Source organism: Oryzias latipes, chromosome 5 (genome assembly GCF_053564925.1).
Source record: "Oryzias latipes strain Hd-rR chromosome 5, Olatipes_Hd-rR_3.1".
In the NCBI taxonomy this organism is placed as follows: Eukaryota; Metazoa; Chordata; class Actinopteri; order Beloniformes; family Adrianichthyidae; genus Oryzias; species Oryzias latipes.
In genome coordinates, this window is record NC_136241.1 from 25,491,393 (window position 1) to 25,511,155 (window position 19,763).

General features: G+C 39.0%; 1 protein-coding gene across 4 annotated transcripts in view; it reads left to right on the forward strand.

Annotated features, from left to right (window-relative positions):
* The window catches only part of cntn4 (contactin 4), a 277,378-nt gene that overhangs the window by 110,634 nt on the left and 146,981 nt on the right, over positions 1-19,763 (forward strand). For all 4 annotated transcript variants that reach the window (XM_078947538.1, XM_078947537.1, XM_023955100.2 and 1 more), the window contains one exon: positions 17,896-18,028. In XM_078947538.1, coding sequence (XP_078803664.1) covers positions 17,896-18,028 — 133 coding nt within the window. The remainder of the gene's footprint in view (positions 1-17,895; positions 18,029-19,763) is intronic.

A 19,763-nucleotide genomic window follows, 5' to 3' on the forward strand; every position in this document is an offset into this window, starting at 1 on the left:
GGTTAAAGCCGCCCTTTAGACGATTCCTGTTGTGCTACACAAACAAGAAACCTGCTGCTGCGCTCACATTTTCAAACAGCAGTACACAGCTATTACCGTCGGCCATGTCATGAAGGTTGTTTAAGATTTCGTTTGTTCAGATTTATGGTTTAATTTATTTTGGAAAAAATATCGCTGTAAAGAAGCACCTTGGAACGTGCTGCATTGATTAGAACAACCGAGAAGGCATCAATCTGTTAAAAAATAACTGCTAATCCTGCTCTTTATGGCGCTTCTGTTTAATGAAGTCCTTGGATTTTATAACAGAACACAATAAAAGCTATTCTAGATTGTAGATCAGTGACGTTTTTGAGTGTTGAAAATGTATAGCTTTAGTTTAAATATAGATCGATATACTTTATTGTATATGTGAATTGCTTAATTTTGCTAATAAATATTGCTTTAGAATGCCTTTTCCATTTAAAATATCAGAATAGAGCGGAGCATGGAGCTTGTGCCCCGCCCAGCCCATTTTCTACATCACAAATACATATTTTTTTAACTTTGCTTCAACGAATTGATTAAATAAGGGCTCAGAAATGCTATTTTGAGCTTAATTTTCTTCTGTCCTCCATCAGAAAAATTCCCCAAGACCATGTTAAAGGGCTTATACCATGCAAAATCAATTTATTGAGTGTTTAAGTGTATTATGTTTACTCTTCACGAGAAACACCCCTAAAGCGGTATTTTGATCCGTTCACGCATTTCTGAATATTCCTTTAAAAACCTGCGATCTGAGCACCAGCCCCTCCCAATCTACGAAAACAAGTGGGTTCTCACATTGTGACATCACAAAGTGAGGAACAGCCCCTACCAGGAAGAGTCTGCACTGCCAGCCTAACACAAACAGGCTAACACAAACACACCCACTTTCTCCGTAAACCTGACGGAGCAAAATTATTTCACTGCACAATATTCACATCTATCTTTGCGGAAGTTTGGAGGTTGTTTGTTTTTGTGGGTGAAAAACAGACACGCTGCCTAGACTGGGCGGCACCCACTCTGTGCAAAAGACGGAACTTTAGAGACCGAAGCATCTTACTTTTTAATTTTTATTTTATTTTATTATACTCTATTTATCCCACAATGGGAAATTCTCCGCATTTGACCCATCCCCTTGGGGAGCGGTGAGCTGCAGCTGAACCGGGAGGCAGTAGCGTTAAGGGTCTTGCCCAAGGACCCCTGATATTAATTGCTCGCCATTGATATGGTAATTGCCCCCTGTACCATTGTTTACAATGCAGTACCTGGATTCCTCCGTGGCAGCTTTCTACCTTACCAACCGAGCTACCCAGCCGTTGAAGCGATCTGACTTCTGGGTAGGAAAATGAGCTGTAAAAAAACCTCATATTTCATACAAAATTGGTTCTTTAGTGTGCCAAGAGTAGTATCTCATCATATACCAAGAGTAGTATCTCATCATATACATTGATATTGTTTAATCTTAAAGGCATGAACACCACAAACACAATTTTCAGTGTGTCTTAAAAATAGCACTTTATTAGCTAGCTAACTCATGAAACTATAAGCATGAATTATTAATTAAATATTTTTATTTTACATGATTTTCTAGATTTTTTTTTTTACTTTTTACCATATTTTCATACATGTCTCAGGACTTTTCAGTATTTTTTACTTATGGCTTAATTTTAAAAAGTCTATAAAAATGCTAATTTATGTGGCATATACTTCTGAGGTTTGAGAGCCTACTTTTGGATTATTGCTCAGCTCTTTAAAAATGTTTTACTATTTCTAACATTTGTATGACATTTTTCAGATAAATGTGCGGGAAATAGATTTGATTCTTTTTTTTTCTCATTTACAATGCTCCTGTTCGCTTTTTTATGGCTTTGGATACCTTATTCAGGTATTTGACATTATACCAATGTCACACAAAAATATGTATATGAATAAAAATATAAAAGTTAAATCTCTGAAAAGACAAAAAGAAAATGCTTATTGTTTTTGTTGGTTTTGTGTTGCTCAAAATTAGCTTTTATTAGTCAACATTTTAGCATGGTAACAGAGGTTTGGCTTACTAAGCCAATTTTAGGACTTTTTCCTAGTTTTATTTTTATTTAGGGATCTTAATATACATTTTTAGGCTACATTGGCACCTAGCTAAAAGACGCTAAAGCTATTAGCATATCAGTGTTGTTAATATGTTCTAAGCATTGTTATTCAAATATTTCATAATTATGCTTAAATAAGTAATTTGAGATTTACGTTTTCTAAATTAGCACGTAGCACTCCGTTGAAAACTGTATACTTTGTTTGTCTTTTAACATTTCCTTGTGACATTATTAAGATGATTCGGATCATTTGTGAATTTTTCTTTTATTTTAACTTTTCAAGCATGAAAATGGGTCAGTTTTGACCCAAACACAATAGAAGGGTTTAATCATTGTGAATCAGGAGCAGACAAAACAATGCAGTTAGTAAAGGATCGTATTTGTGACATTGAAACTATTTTGCTCTCGGCAACATCGAAGGGAAGGTAAGATGGGGTTGTTCTGTCTGGATCACCGGTCCTGCCCAAAAATCAGGCGGGACACCTGTGTATTGATTTTGGCTAAAAACAACATGATCAGAATTAAAACTAACGGTACTGGGGACGATTTTACAACCGATCAAAAATGATCAGAGTGGGTCTTTAAGCCACATAAGCAGCTAGCTAAAAGAGGCTAATGCTATTAACAAACCATTTTCAATCGATCGGTTAGCATTGTAAATATTTAATAGGGTTTAACAAATATATTTGTTAAACCCTATTACTTTTTTTTAGCATTTAACCACTAAATTAGGTTTTTTTCATTGGGATGTTTATTTAAACTGCCTTGCATCGTGAGCTATTAAAGTGAGTTTCGTAGCATGAAAACTTAAAAAAAAAATAGTAGGTTATTTTGTACAAAATATTTCGCTACTTTTAACTTTACTCAGCTTCTTTATCACATCTTTTACTGTGCATGCTGCTTTTTGTATTTTGCATTTCCATCAGCAGTGGGTAATGGAAAATTCCAATTTTTAAAATCACCGCTATTACTGCAAAAAAAAGAGGTGTTAAATTAAAATAAACATACAGAATCGGATCTATTGTGTAAAATCGACATTTCTGCGATGTGCATAATAATCCAGACTGATCACCACGCGTAATCGCCTGCTTCAGAAGATTTCCAGAGATGCTAATGGGTTCAGTTAATACCCAGTTATCTGAAAGGATTGATTGATGACTTGCAGGCCTAATTATGACATTTCATTAAAGGGGATCCCAGTGGAAGTGTTATGGCAATTTTTGCTGGGGCGTGCTGCAATAATGTCGCTCCTTTTGGGCTGACAGTTGAATTACAAAGGAGCACATTCACGGCTGTAAATTCTGGGGCTACGTTTTTTTATTTTTTGTACAGCGATTTATAGGATTTATCAAAAGGATAATCTTTATCTGATCTGATATCACACCGGAGACTGTGCAGGTTCGGCAGCAGGTGCCTTGTTTCCCCTCGTGCGCCGGCGTAGGGTCGGGAGTGAACAGAGGCTCGTCGTCTCTGCTTGAAAACATGCTTTGAAAGTAATGAATTCAACTGACTCTATCTGCCTCAAATTCCTGATAACAGGGTTCTTGAATAACAAGGAAGTCTTCTTTTTGCCGGTTTTGCAGAATTATCCTGTTTACTTTTCGTCTCTGTGCCAAAAGCTCCGTTCAGCTAAGTCAGTTGTAAAAACGTCATCTCAAGCCAAACCAAATCCCTAAAAATATCACAAAGGTGGATAAAAACTGAGGGAAGAAACGTGAACTCCTCCAACTCGCTGGGATTACATTTTAATTGAGAAACTGACATGAATGGGGGGGTGCTTTTAGAGGAGGCACTTGCTGCCTCCTCCGTGTCGGCTAATGAAGCCCCGTGGTTGTGTTTCTCATTTCCATGCTCATTGATCTGGCATTGTAATCCTGTCTTGATGAAAGGGTTATTGGTGGCTGTGCTCCTGCTCACTCTGGCAAACACTGTGAGTTATTGTGCAGGAGCTCTCTGGCAAATTGGAACCAACCGTTTCAAAGCCAAATGAAATACCGTATTTTTTTGGACAATAAGTCGCTCTTTTTTTTTTGTCATATCCATCAGCTGAGCAAACAGATGAGAGCTAAAAGCCTCTTGTGTTGGACATATTTTACTTTAACAACAGGGTGTTATGAATTTTTTGACACACCAGGTGTATATTTGAACAAACCCCCTTTGTGATTTAAGCTAAAAGACTATAAGTCACTCTAGTGCAGGGGTGCCACTTTTTTGCCATGTGAGCTACTTTTTAGACAATGTCTTAAAGATCTTCCTATATATATATATATATATATATATGTATTTTCCGGACTATAAGTCGCCCCTTTTTTCATAGTTTGGCAAGGGGTGCGACTTGTACTCAGCAGCGACTTATATTAGAACTAAATTGAAATAAATACATTGTTAACCCTCCTGTTATGTTCATTTGTGAGGAACAGAGGTGTGGTTCCTGGGTCAATTTGATGTATGAGGTATGTTAAGTGTTAAGAGTATGTTAAGTGACTCAGAGAATCAGCAAACTTTTTTTTACAGTAAGATCTTGAAGGCTAACAACATAATATTCTATTTTCCAATGATTTCATAGATTCAGAAATGCAATAAAAATGACAACTGTTTCTACAAATACAGGATGAAAACAGAGTATTAGTTGGCCAATGATGCTTCATGAAAGGAATAAATAAATAAGTCAATAAATCAATAAATAAGTATGAGAAAGAATTACTGTAAAATTATGAGATAAACAGTCTGCTATGATTGTGTCATATGAGGTTGTGCAAGTTATTAGTTCTTGGTCTCAGATTTTGTCAAATAAATTTCCCGTCAAAATGCGACTTATCTGTGTTTTTTTCTACTTTATAATGCATTTTTGGGCTGGTGCGACTTATACTCCGGAGCGACTTATACTCCGGAAAATACGGTATATATATCTATATATATATATATAGATATATATAGATATAAATAGATAGATAGATAGATATAGTATTTTGAGACTTAAAATACTGTTTAGTAAACATGGTATTATGAGCTATTAGTACATAACATTTTCTATGTACTGTCTATGTCTATGTAGACAGTGCGCTGAACCTTTTTTCTTCAATGATTTGTGAACCTCACTGGTATCCATGAATTACATGAAATCCTCTTCACCTTTATCTACCTTTGTAATGGTTGGGAGAACATGACAATGTAAGGGTGGGGTCATCTAAGAAAGCACAAGGGTTAAAAACTACACAGTGAGAGTACACAAAGACACTTTGATAGTAACAGATGAGGCGTTTTATTACAAAAACAGAAAGCAACAACTATCGTATTTCATGCTCTGCTGTCAGTGGCGGTTCTACACTAACCTGCTTCCTGGGCGAGTAAAGATGATAAAAATTCTATATAAATCGCACTTTTGGAAGAAGTTTTTTTAATAAAATACACAAACAATAACGAACATTCCACCTTTATGGCAAATCATAATATTAATAAAAATGAACATAAGCACGCTTCACTAACGTAACACATTGATAGTTATTTAGCTTCATAAAACAATCAATCGTAATTTCCGGAGCTATAAGCCACTACTTTTTTCACACAACTTGAACCCTGCGGCTGAAACAATGATGCGGCTTATGCTGCGGTCACAAGTACAACTGCTACGCCTGAAGGAAGGTAGAATCTTCAAGATTAGGTGTCGCCGGTTGATTTATTTCTTTACTTATTTTTGAGAAATCGTTGGCGTGGTCATGAATGTAGGTGGTGGCAGTCGCGTCATTACAACATCTGGCATTCACAAGTTGGTGGCAGCCCGATCGCTGGCTGGCAGCAGGTCTGTGTAAATGTCTCCGGATGGCAGCCGTCCATATCAATTGTCACCGGTACCCCCCGGCTACTGAGAAGCAACTACCTACTGTGCTACAACCATGGCCTCAAGCACAAGGTTCTGTCTTCTTCATATTCTTCTCAGCATCAACCACAATTCGTCAAGACGCAGGTGTCTGAGTCGCTGTGGCGCTATTAACGCCCTGGTGAGTTTTGTGCAGCATCAATCCCGTCTACCCATTTATATGCTGGACCCACGGTGGCCGAGATCGCCAGATTGACGTCTTGTCATCGCCTGGCCCATGTCAGCAGCAGACATCGAGGGCCCGCGCTGCTACCGTACGATTTCCAAAAATCAGGCAGTGTGTGCTTGTTCCCACTCAATTGAGCGCCATGCTCCGCTAGCAGACATGACATTTTTCTTCAGCATCAGACTTTCAAAAAGTTACTTAAGAAGAACATCGAACAAAACGACATAACAACTATGAACATGTGTGTTCAATTCAACAAGCTGTTGTAGGAATAAATCTTGTATTCTCATATATTCAGAGGCTGGAAGGCTCAGCGTGTAGGACTGGGGCGCAGGAAACCAGGGGGCGGGTTGAGCTTCATCCAGTGTGGGTCCTTAGACAAGACCCCTCCCTGTACTAGAGGGCTGCATTGGGATCGGGTCCCGCCGGGTCCCGCGGGACCCAACCCAAATCTCGCGGGATTGGGCGGTTTGGATTGTGCTGCGGGCGGGAGCGGGCGGCAAAAAATAAACCCCGCGGGATCAGTGCTGCCATGAATATCTGATGAATATATATTAGCGGACTACGTTAGGCTGGGCAGCTGCCGGATTCTTATGTACTGAAGCTCCGTGAAGGCACCAGGTAGAGACGCACAATGGCCTCTGTCATCTAACCTGATGTTGGGGGTGCGCCCCGCCCCGCCTCTTACTAAGAGCGCGCTTCAGGCCGTCTGTCTGCGCGCGCACACACGCACACTTTTAACCGAACAGGATTTGTGAAAATATATTTAATAATTAAGTTGCACATTACACAAAAGAGGAATGCATCAAAAGATGAGGCTGGAGGAGGGACATGAATCTCTTTAGTAATATCAATACAAATACGTGTTTTTTTCCTGCGGGACGGGAGACATTACAAAATCAATGCATCTCTATTACTTTGCGGGACTAAATTCTATGAGTTTTGCGGGTGCGGGCGGGAGTGGACATACATATTGCGGGAGCGGGCGGGAGTGTAACGCATACGTTGCGGGAGCGGGCGGGATTGGTCAAAAAATTCAGCGGGCGCGGGCGGGAGCGGGATGAAGAAAATAGTCCCGCGCAGGGCTCTACCCTGTACTGCTGAACTATGTAGCCGCAAGGGGGCGCAAGTCTGGCTCTCCCTGTGCCGGTCCCCAGCGCAGATGAAGAACAAGGTTGTGTCAGGAAGGGCATCCGGCGTACAAATCTCTGCCAAACCACCTATTAGTGCTAGCTGATTCGCTGTGGCGAGCCCTACAGGGAAATGCTGAACAGATTCACATAGATTTATCGAAATGTATCAATTTAATTTGTCTGATTGACTTTCAAATCTGTTTTTCATACATGTGTGCATTTACATACATACATTTGAAACACTTTAAATGATAATTTTATCATGTATATTTAATTACATTGGTAGATCTTATGGATCTGATCATTGCGAAAGCAGCTCACATGCCAAAAAAATGTTTCCCCCCTGATTTTAAGAAATGATACATAGTAATTATGACGGATCTGTTTATGAGCCTTTAAATTGTTGGCTGGCTAAACGATCTAGCACATCTGTTAGAACAGCAGCCCTCCTTGATGCCGCAGTAACGGCCACCCAGAGAGAAGCCCCCTCCCACCATGCCCCCATAATCAGTCACCGCCCGTGAAGGGCATTTCTGAGGCTGATGTTCATGTCAGATGGCCTCGCATGTCAAAGTGGTGCCGCTCCCATCTCCTCAGGCCGCTTCGCACCGATGAACATTGACCTCTGTCTGTTCGCCGGATAAGTTTGGTTCTGGGCAGTGGACTGGCGAGCGTCTGAGCCTTGGTCGCCCCGGTGAACGCCTGTGAACCATCCCCAGCTGTCCTTTCTTCGTTACCAGCTGATTAACAGAGGGTTGTTCATAAAAAAGCGCTTTGATCAGGACTACTGAAGCAAGAGATAAGGGATCCCGCTCACGCCGACCTCAGTGCTCCTCGTATCGTGTGATTTAATTCTCTCAAATTTCCTGCATTTTCATCTGCGGCCTAATAAAGCTTTCTCATTAGGTCTTCCTGATGACAGCATTTAGTGAGCTCAGCAAAAGCCGAGGTGCCTGTCAGGTTGGTGTGAGGCAGGCGTCTTCAGGTAGTCACCTGCTCCTCCTTGGGAGGAGTAATTACGTCCAGATGAAGGAGGGGGAGGGGGGTCTCGGTGCCAAGCCCCTGCTAATTGGCACAGTTAGGGATTCAGCGAATGATTCAAGAAGGCTCCCTTTTGGTCTCCGTACCGCCCCGACATCTCTGTTTTCCCCTTTTGTTTTGCTTCGTCGACACTTGGCGTTCGGCATTGCATATCAATACATGTTTTATTCATGGACTCTGGGAGTCGAATCAGTCAAAATCACCTTGCACTAGCCTGTGTGGCGGCAAAGAGTGCGCATATAAGCTGGAAGTTAAGATCTTATTTTGTTATGCAGCCTCACACTCATGGAGCCTGCAGAAGAAAGTCATTTCTAGTGCTGCCCCTGTGAGGATTGCTCTTTTTCTTTTCCAGAGAACAATACTAGTTTACTGGAGAGGCTTATCCTAAAACAAAAGAGGAGGAAAAAAGGAATTTCTTTACAGTCAACTTAGTGTTTGTTCTGATAAATCACTTTTGTTTTGCTCTCTGTGTCTGAATATCCCTGTTTATCGTCGGCTTTTATCCGTTACAAACATTTCTGAAGCCCCTATCTCATTATCCTGACCACAACTTTCCTTAAAGACCCATTAAACATAACTTGTTCCATGTTTTCTGTCCTGTAGTGCATTATAATTCCACTAGGGGCAGTAGAAGGGCTTTTCCTGCTCATTTTAAAATGGCTGCCTCCGTGAAATTTCAAAAACACTTTTGGCGGGAAAGGTTTTGCTGATATTCAGAACTTTATGGTAATATTTTGTTCATTTTTTGAAACGACTACCATATTTTCCACATTGTTATAAAGTGCAGTCCCTCCGGAAAGGCTCTAGTTTTGAATTTATATAATGGCGCACATTAAGCAAGAGTCAGATAAGTCCGTCTGTTCTGTTCGACGAGCCCCAAAACGGACATAAAATCCTTCGTGGTGACGCGTGAGCACAGGTTTTGAACGCAGAAGGCGTGGCCTCTTAAGCGTGCGTTGGCGAGGTCAACGAAGCTTTATATGGAGAATTCCATTTCTATTGTACGTCTCTCTGTGCAAAGCGGCTCAGGCTGAAAAAGCAGAGTATTTCTCTGGAAACTTTAGCCTTAAAGCTTTCTCATGACGGCGTTTTACCGCCACGCTGTTCTCTTCAGCAGTAAATTTGGGACGTGTTTTGATGTTGCCTGGGGAGCAGCAGTGGCCAGCAGAGCAAACAAAAGGTCTTTTTTAAAAGCAATTATTTCTTGGTTTTCTGTGTTTTGAATCACAAACAACACTTAAAGGAATTATGCAGCAAACATGAGTCAGGAGTTTCTTTAATTGCATTTTCTTCCTGCAGGACCACCTCACTGCATTTATTCTTGTTTTCCATAATGCTGTGGAAAAAAGGCTTCGTTTATTCATTTATTTGGGGGGGGGGGCTTTTTTTTCTTCTAGTATTTTTGAGCTAGTCTGTTAAAGTTTATTTACTTTTTTATACCATATTTTTTTTAAATTTTTTTTTGCATAATTAATCTTATTACCTGCTTTATAGTTTGTTTTTTTCAGTTTCAGTTTTTGTCTTTTTGCAGTTTATTTTACATTTACTTTTAATGAATATTTATTATTGTTTTTATGTATAATTGAGCTTATTGAACTTGTACTTTTAATAGGATAATGTTTAGTTTTAATGTTTAACATATACAATTGAACAGTGTTGAGCTAAGTATACTGTAGCATCTTATTAGGAGTTTTTACTTTATTTTTTTTATATTAGCGGTCTCTATTTTTCTGTTCATTTAGCATTTGCATTGAATTCAACTTTTTTTACACTTATCTATTTCTAAGACAGCAATTAAGCAGATATTGAGCTATTTTTGAAACATTATTCCCAATCATTTAACTTGTTTTTTTTTAGCTTTTACTTATTTATTTCTCATTTTCAAATTTTACTTTATTCATGAGAAGAAAAAAGCTAAAATAATATTATTAAATCTTCTAGAATTGGTGTTTTTTTTTCCTTGCAATTACTACAAACTTTTCCAATCTCACCAACAATATTTTCTATTTTTGTGGTTATTCAAAGGTCAAACTTTATTGATAATAGAGAGCAAAGACAAAACGAGACCTAAATTAGGGAGCAACTCTATATTACCGCATGAGTGGAAGGATGCTTAACCGCAATTTATAGCGTTTCAAAACATTGCATTTAAATGAACACACAGGAGTTAATGGACCTGAAGCAAAAATGCTGAATGAATGCTCTCGGTGAAAGGAATCGATACAACAGATGGAGAGAAAAGTAAAGATGGTCCCAAACTAAATATTCTAGTGTAAGCTTCCAGAACCTCTGACAGTTTCAGCCAGGAGACGAATCAGTTCGATAGCAGTGATGAAGCATCGATGAAGAACAGTGATGAAGAGGCACGGCGGCGGTCTGCGCTCTCCTCTGGGAGACCGGCAGAAGGTTCTTCTGCATTGGTGAAAGAGAATCGTCCGACTTTCACAGCGCCCCACAAACACATTATCCCTCTAAGTAGAGAAAATGACGAAAGCCTCTTTTACCCCTTGTGCTATCTTAGATGACCCCACCCTTACATTGACGTGTTCTCCCTACCATGACAAAGGTGGATAAAGGTGGAAAGATTTCATGTAATCCATGGACACGAGTGAAGATCACAAATCATTGAAGAAAAAAGGTTCAGCACACTGTCTAGTGGGTCTAGATGACCCAACTCCCAATGTTAAAGTACCTAGGATAGCACAAAGGTTACAGGAGCGGTTCACACATCTCGTCAGATGGTAAACAGCTGGACATTATCAAACCAGTTCCCCTTACCCCACTTCAGAGCTGCTTTGGTCAGATTTGTATTATTGTCTGTTTAATATCACAGCTCTTCCACGTTTGCTGCCAATGAAAGAACAAAAACGAAACAGAACCACAGAACTGGACTGAGATGAATGTTTGTCCCAGAAAGAGGCTTTATTTGCTGATGTTTACTAGAGAATTGATGGATTGAATGTGAAACAAAATAAACAACCTCAATATGCAGCATGCAGACTCCTCTGCAGAACTCTTCGAAGAACCAGCAGTGATTCATGGGAAATAAAGACATTAGTCATATTTGAAACAACTCTGAACAATGGCGGCGCGCCTGTTCTTTTATTAACTTACACGAGCAGATTATTCCAGGACTTGTCAGCTGTGGCGAGAGCAGCTTTTTATGTATTTATTTATTTTTAATTTACAGCTGAAGGTTTGTTTAATTATTTCTTGTAAAACTTGATTTCTAATGAGAACAAGAATATTGTCCTCAGTTTGCATAACAAAACATAAAAACAGCCAGTTATGCAAATGTATTCTGTTTTTTTTTTAATAAAAACAACTGAATAGCTCATTAGCACGAGGAAGCAACTATTTTCCTAAAATTATAGCTCGTTACATTGAATGGGAAAAAAAAGCATTTTGGAATCACAAGTTGCTCGGTTTTGGGGCCCTCTGACAGACTGGGGGCCTGTCCAGAATGTATCCCGCCTTCGCCTGATGGGTACTGTTTGGATTTGACCAAATTTTACCCAACTGGTACTTTGATATCGGTTCCGGTGCATACATAGTGCTCAAACCGGTGCTTCAAAAATGAAAAAAAACAAAAAACTATTTCCCCCCCACAACATTTAAGTGGGACGAACGAAGCAGCGTCACAGGGGGAAAGAAAGCGCTCGTATGTGCCTTCATCACACGCTGAAAACAAACATGGATTTCACCTCGAATCATCATGACGACGCCCTTTTTTCGGAGCATTGTACACATCCCTTTTATCCATCAGGTCACTGATTTGGATTCTTTTGATTTGATGTGAAGTTAAGCCAAACTTTTGCTCGCTTCACCTTTGGCATATTGACTTGAGCTCCGCCCACCCTACGGCCCCACCCGTTCTTGTATGAGCCCGCACACAGACAGCGGAAAGATAAAATGAAGGTTCTTGGGAAAGGCCTGCTAAAGTTAGAATATTTTGGTACACATCCCCACCCAACAGTGGCTGGGATAGGCTCCAGCATCCCAGACACCCTGAAATTTAGACGATGGCTGGATGTGTCCAATCTACAACCGGTAAATTTAAAAAGTGGGTCTATGTTAGACTCTGCAGATGATGTTAGAGTCTGATGTCTGTCACTGTAGAGGATCTTTGCACTTACAGTACGTTTTCTCGTTAAAACAAACAGAAGCGCCTTTTCTCTCTGTTGTTGGAAGCAAGCGAACTGCAATAAGCTCAGAGCGTCGGGTTTCCTGCGTCGTTTTTATAACCAGTTTATTCGTGGTTTGGGTTGACATGTAGTAAGAGGTAGCATATAATTGGTTGATGAATCAGTGACCGTCCTGTATTTACCTTTTTGGTTCACATCTCCAACAAACTATTGTTTTTCTGCTGATCTCAGAATAACAAAAAAATGTCTTCCATTGACTTTTTTCCAAATAAAATTATAATTTTATTTATTGTGGTTTGTGGCCGACCGGGGTTATACAACACCAAGTCTTTCATAAACGACTAGAGCTGTGAAAGAAAACGCCTGGAGCAAGATTTGTGAGATTTGCACTGCTTCAAAAAAGCTTCTTCCAACTGTAACTACTAGTTTCTGACTTTAACAGTTAACTACTAGAAAAGTAAACGGTAGAAAAAGAAGAAGCCCCTCCCTGCATGCCTAGTGTGAACACCATAGGCTAAATCAGGGGTGTCAAACATACGGCCCGCCAGGTGGTTTAGTCCGGCCCACACATGAAGAGTAAAAATAACAAGGATGTTTAAAAAAGAAAGCAAGTTTCTAGTCCATTCCTGTGGCCAGTCATGATTTTTTAAAGAAATTACCGAAATGCGCAATTTCGCCACTAGGGGAGAAAAGGAAAAGCTAAACAGGTGAAACAACATAACTGCATGTGCCAAAAGCGATACCTAACAGCTCTGTGTCTGTGTAGCCAGTAGTTTAGTTCCCTGTGAGCCTCACCATTGTTTTGTTGCTATTAGAATGATCAGTAGTGACACCCTAATGACCAAAATGTTGTCAAAAAAAAAAATGGTTGAAGTGAAGTCCTGAGCTTTCCAGGAAAATGGAAAGTGTTGTATTTGTTCATGGAGCTAAATGCAAAGATGCATGCTTAGTATGTCATCAACAGGTTGCAGTGCTGAAAGAATATAACATTCAGCTCCTCAATGAGACTCACCATAAAGAAAAGTTTCACCATTTGCAGTTAAGAAAAAAGAAGATTTAGCAACTATTAGCTGGACCGATAAATAACCATCTGGATTTACTGCAGCCGTGACGTCAGTGATGGAGCAGTGAAAGCTAGCTACTTTATTGCAAACAAGTTGGAGCAAAAATCAAATTCATTTTCTGATGGATGCTGAAAAATGCTGAAGGCTGCAGAAGTCTCGTTCCCAAAAAGCATTCGACTTTAAACATGAGTCTGTCAAGAATTACGACCCCAGACACAACATCTCTGAGGAAACATGGGCAGCCATATGAAGGAATCCAGTCATTTATTGTATTTTCAGTCACTATTGATGAAAGCACCAACATCACATATATGTACAGCTGTGCATATTTATTAGAGGTGTTAAAAGACCGTCACGGTGGAGTTTCTGGAGTTGATGGACACAACAACAGCTGATGACATAGTCAGCTCTGTAGTTACTGTGCTGGACGATGTTGAAGTGAACTGGTCACATGAAGTAATTTTGGTCACTGATAGCGCCCCATTAAAGGTCAGGCAGCAAACCAGGAAAAAATTCTTATAATAATGAATAATAATAATGGACATTTCATTGTGTTTTTCACACTTGAATGACAGTAAATGTGTTGCTGCACAGGAGATCAGGAGACATTTACACATCGTCCAATAAGAGCTGCTGCCGGCCGGCGATCCGGCTGCTGCCGTCCTGTTACCGCTCGATTTCTTAATGACATCATCCCCGCCTGACTGCCGCCACGCTCTTTGACCTTCCGTAACTCCTCAACTGTTTACTTTGCACCGTTATGCAACACGCTACTGATTTTCTCTACTTCGGAAATCCTCTGGAATGATGTTAATTATGTAAACGGTTGAAGAGCATTGGTAGCCAAAAGAAAGTCAACACTTGAGCTAAAGCTCTGGAGTTAAAGGACTCTGAAAGTCAAGTATTTTTACTCAATATTTGAGTTGCCTAATGTGAGTCTCCTGACTTGCAGGAAACGAATTCAGAAAGGTTTAGGAAGCCTTTCCCCAAGAACTTCTTGAGACTTTGCTGTAGATATTTGCACTCATCTGCTCCTCACAGCCCAGCACCGGCAAAAATTAGCAAGCAAACCCGACTGATCTGCGTGCTTGCATGTTTTATTTTGGAAATGTTTCTTCTTACTTCTGCCAAAATGAACTTTTTGATCACTGGCCAACATGGCTGGTGAATTCCTGAAGCTACCAGCCAACTGGACTTTCCACCAGCCAAACATATTTAGGGGAAAACGGAGGAGAATCATAATTTCATAAGTGGTTCAGTTATTTATGCACTTTTTATTGAAATGCTTTTATTGATCTTTTTATCATAAAAATACCAAACAGCAGATTCACATTTTGATTCACATCGAAAAATCGAATAACTTTTGGTGTTTACATGTTTGACGACAAACCTTTGTATTTATTACACTAGAAGGCGTACTTAAAATGAAAAAAATTTTGACCAAAAATGGACAGTGAGCCTTTAATCTGGAGCACATTATATAAGGATTCATTCTGGTTGTGCTTACTGAGCAATATTTTTGAGAGGTACACAGTGCTCGGTCAAAATGATTGGTTGGATGTTATTGTAAAAAACGTGTTTAACATGAAGTGCTAAAAAAATGTTTATGAGTTGCAGGTGACTATGCAGTTACCATAGTCACAGTAACGTTTCTTTTACCCATATTAGTCTCTGTTTTTATGTGTTGCAAACAAGGTTCAGATGTACAGGTATTGTGAATACGCTAACGCAGCTAACGTGTAGCGTGTCGGACTGAGGGTTTTTTTTTGTTACTAACGTCGTTCTGAGTTAGCGCAACCACAGTAACGTTTGTTTGTGCTATATCTTTTTTATGTGTTTCAAACTAAGTTGAGATTGAAAGGTATTTTGAATATGCTAACACAGCTACAGTGTAGCAGTGTCGGACTGGGTTTTTGTGTGTGTGTTACTAGGAAGGTTGGTAGTTAGCATAGTCACAGTAATGATTGTTTTAGCGGTATCACTTTTTTTTTTTTACAAGTAGCAAAGGGGGTTGGGAGTTACAGGTATCGCTAATGCGGCTAATGTGTAGCAGTGTCAGACTGTGATTTGTTAATTACGTGTTACTAACAAGATTGGAAGTTAGCAAAGTCACAGTAACGTTTCTTTTTGCAATATTAGTCTTGTGTTTTTCAAACTAAAACCTACTTTTTCTTTACAATTTCTACAGTAAATAATCTTGTTTACTTGTTTGAACACGAGCCTCACAGCCAGAAAGACGTTTTGCGCCGTCACCTCCCCTTTCATCTCCTTTCTTTTCACTAATAACGCTCTTTCTTTCTTCACAAGTGTTTTTTCTTTCTTTCCACTTTTCAACCACCATAACATTTTTATTCGGCATAATGTGATCCAAAGATGTAATTCCTGGAAAATGTCGTGTTTCCGCTGCAACTCAGAAGACGATGTGAATCAAACAAGCCTTGTTTGTTTGTTTGTTTGCTTGCTTTTTTATTTATTTATTCATTTATTTATTTATTCATTTATTTATTTATTTATTTATTTATTTTAACTTGTATTGGTAGTCAACATTCATTGTCGTGGGTCATGTGCTTTAATGGAGAGGAGTGGGAAGGGTGTAGGGTGGGTTGGGTTTTTACTGTAATGTTGTGTGTTTTTTGTTTTTAATGTTAAAGCGCTTCGAGCTGCACGAAATGCATGATAAGCGCTATTTTATAAATAAAGTTTGATTGATTGATTGATTGATTGAAACAAAAATCTTTAGCCTCCAAACTGACTTTTAACCAGCATGTGGTGGGTGTTTCATCCACAAAGTGGAAAAAAAGAAGCATCTGAATTGCTTTTAAAATTCACGGCATTATATAGTCCCGCACTATGAGGTTTTTAAGTAGTTAGTGGTTAGGGTGGGAATTTGGACACAAACCCTACGGTATTAAAATTGGTTTATAAATAAAGCTTGATTTGATTTGAATAGAACAAAAGTGGACCTCACAGATCTGCAACTCTATAGCACTAAAATCTGCCGCCACATTGGACCCAGACGATGTTAGTTAGCATTGATTGATCTGAGTCTGTCAGAGTCTGCGTTTCTATGGCGACCACTTTCACCAATCAGGAACGAACATATTTGGAGAGAAATCTGTCAAACATTCAGTGTGAGACCACATCCTTTACTAGAGGCATCTGATTGGTCACTTTACAACTTGAATAACTTCAACTTCAGAAAAAAATTAAGAACAGACTGAAAAAACACCAATGGTTTTTCTTAGAAGTTTTTTAAAAAAAAAAGATGTAATCGTTTATTTCTTAAGAGAAGTCTATGGGATTTTGGCTTTTTAGGTACTTCCTGTTTGGAACACGAGAGAGGGAGGGAGGGGTCACACAGTTCTCACATAGATCTATAACTGGTGATGGACCCCGTTGCTGTCCCGGTCTGGGTGGGCACTATGGCGCGCTGGCTCCTGGTATGAAGGGATTCCCAAAAACGGTTTCCTCAAAGCAGAGCCAAGCCTTAAATGTCTTTTAGAATTACTTTTATAAGTATTTGTCATGTGTAATATGTGGTAACTGAAGAGAGGGGGTAGTTTGTTTTTTTTATAATCAAAGTTCCATTTGATTTGAATGATAGATCTAAAACTGTTTTCATGCTGCCTCCACCTTTTTAAAGGCTTACCATTTCTGTAGCAAACACACAACACAAGTAGCTCCCCCCCCCCCGCCATAGAGCAGGTAACTCCTAAAGAATGACATCTAACGGTTCTGGAGTGTGAATTGTGGCTACGGTCCATTCAACAACACTCCCTTTTTTCATTACTAATTGCAATTTTGCTTTAGTCTATGATTCTATTGTAAAACGGACAAGTGCTTCCTGAATTTCTTTACAACTATGACAGAAAAAAAAAGTTCACTTATGGTTTTGCTTTTCTTTTGGGGGCTAAATTAAGGTAATTTTGGAGCCAAGTGCATATTTGCATCAAGATGTTAAAGAAACCATTATTTTGATAGATTTCTCAGAGGAAAAAAACGGCATTCAGGCGCTCTCACAACAGGAGATGGAGTCGTTACACCCAGGCCTAGACCTAGGCCCAACACGGAAACAGTTTTCCAGATCACTGTTCTACATAAATTAGTCTACAGAACATATTAGCACTTTAATAGGTGCGGGTGGCACACGTCTCACTTCGAATCCTTCTGTGACAGGCACTTTAAATTGATATGTTTTGCATGCTTGCAGCTTCGCCCCTCCGAGGGGCTTAAAGCAGCATCAACCTGCTCCCGCTGCTGACTAATTGGCTGTTTTTTTCTTGTTGTTGTTTTTTTGCACCCAACCTGCTGCACAGGTCGCTCGGTAAGCCGTGTTGTGTTTCCTTGTTGTCCTACAGAGAGCAGCGTCCTGCAGAGTCCCGTCTTCACCAAGCAGCCAGGCAGCATCGTGTACCCTGTGGAGACGGTGGAGAACGGCAGGGAGGTGGTGTTCAGCTGCGAGGCCCGGGGAAGCCCCGCCCCCGCGTACCGGTGAGAGCGCCGCTTCTATCTGCCCCCCCCCCCTCCCCCTCTCCATGATGCCTCTATCTGTAACTCTTCTGTCATTCAGCAGCTTTTAAGTTTAGAAAGCGTTTTCTCAGCAAAATCTCTGCTTTTTCTGCAGCTGCTTTTCGTTCCTGGCATCACAGATCAAAAAAAGCTGGGAAATGTTTCCAGCTGCCAAAATCATTTTTGCACTGTGAGAGCAAAAATGATGCACTTTATTAGTACTGAACACCTTCTGTTGCAGAAAAAAAAAAGCAGAAACAGCTTTCATTTCATTAAATTCATTGATGCACCTTGAAAACTGTTATTACATTTTTTTAAATATTTTAATTAATATAATAAAAAGAGGCCTATTTTATCAGTTTTAACATTTTCTCAATATACAATACATCTGTTAACAGCCATTAGAGCTTTTTTTCTTTCCTCATTTGATTTATTTTGGCATTTTTGTTTTTTTTGTTAGCACTTTTTATTCATTCAATACACAACATAACTATTTTAGCATAAAATGTAACAAAAAACGTTTTTAAAAAATTCACAAATTGTGTTTAGCAGCTGTAAATTTAGCTTAGCTTGTCAGCTTTTAAAAAATTTAGATATCTAATTTAGCCTTTTTTTTAACTGTTATAAAATAACTATTTTAGCATAAATTAACATAAAAAGCATCACTTTTGTTTTAATTTTCTCTATTTACCAACATATTGTCTTATTAGCTGTTACGTTAGCTTAGCTCAAATTTTTTCTTTTTTCTTTTCCAGTCTAGTTAGAGTTTTTTAGTATTTCTTTCCTTGATGTACTATCACAAATCGAAAAAAAACTTTTTTACTTGATTAAATAACAAATTATGAAAATCAGCTTTTAAATAAGCTTACCTTGTTAGCTCTTTTGGTATGTACTGTAGCCATGTAATTTAGCATTTTTCCTTTATACACTTTGATAATTACCTATTTTGGCACAATTTAAATTATGAAATACTATTTTTCAAATATTTGCTCAAGTGATTAAAAAACTTATCTCGTTAACTTTGTTTGTAAATTTGTCATGTATTTATTTAAATTTTAGGGTTTAGCATTTTAAATTCATGAACATTCAGAAATAAGCATTTCGGCTAAAATTAAAACTAAAGACCACTATTATTCCGAACACTTTGTTTTCATAAGATGTTTTATTAACTTGGGTGGTTGGCTTTTTTTGTAATTTTGCCATCTGGTTCAGCATTTTATGTTCGTTTGGCATTTTTCCTAGATCCTCTTCAGGAAAGATTTTAGCATAAGTTAAAAACATAATTTACAATTTTCTTTTGTAATTTTTTTTAGGTAATTTAGAGTTCTAGGGACTGTTAAGCATTCTTCAGAGGAAGACAAAAAATGAACATCTCTTCGCAAAATTAAAAAACGAGTGAAATGATGCCATTTACTGGAAACACCGGGTTGTCCAAAGCTCCCTGTGTTTGGATTTCTGTGGGAAACTGATCCAAACGGCTCTTTGAGTGGTAAGGGTTGCCGACCCTTGGTGTAGTTCAAATAACAAAATGAAAATGGGGGTACTGTTGTGCTCCCGGTAATAAATCAAGACAAGGTATGAGTGCCGTTTTGATTTTACCCAGTATTGGTGCCGAAACTGTACTTTTTTAACTGTTCTGGTACCAAAACGGGGCTTAAAACAGTGCCTCAAAAATAGAAAAATAAGCCAGTTTAAAACAAAAAACTGTGATGAACCA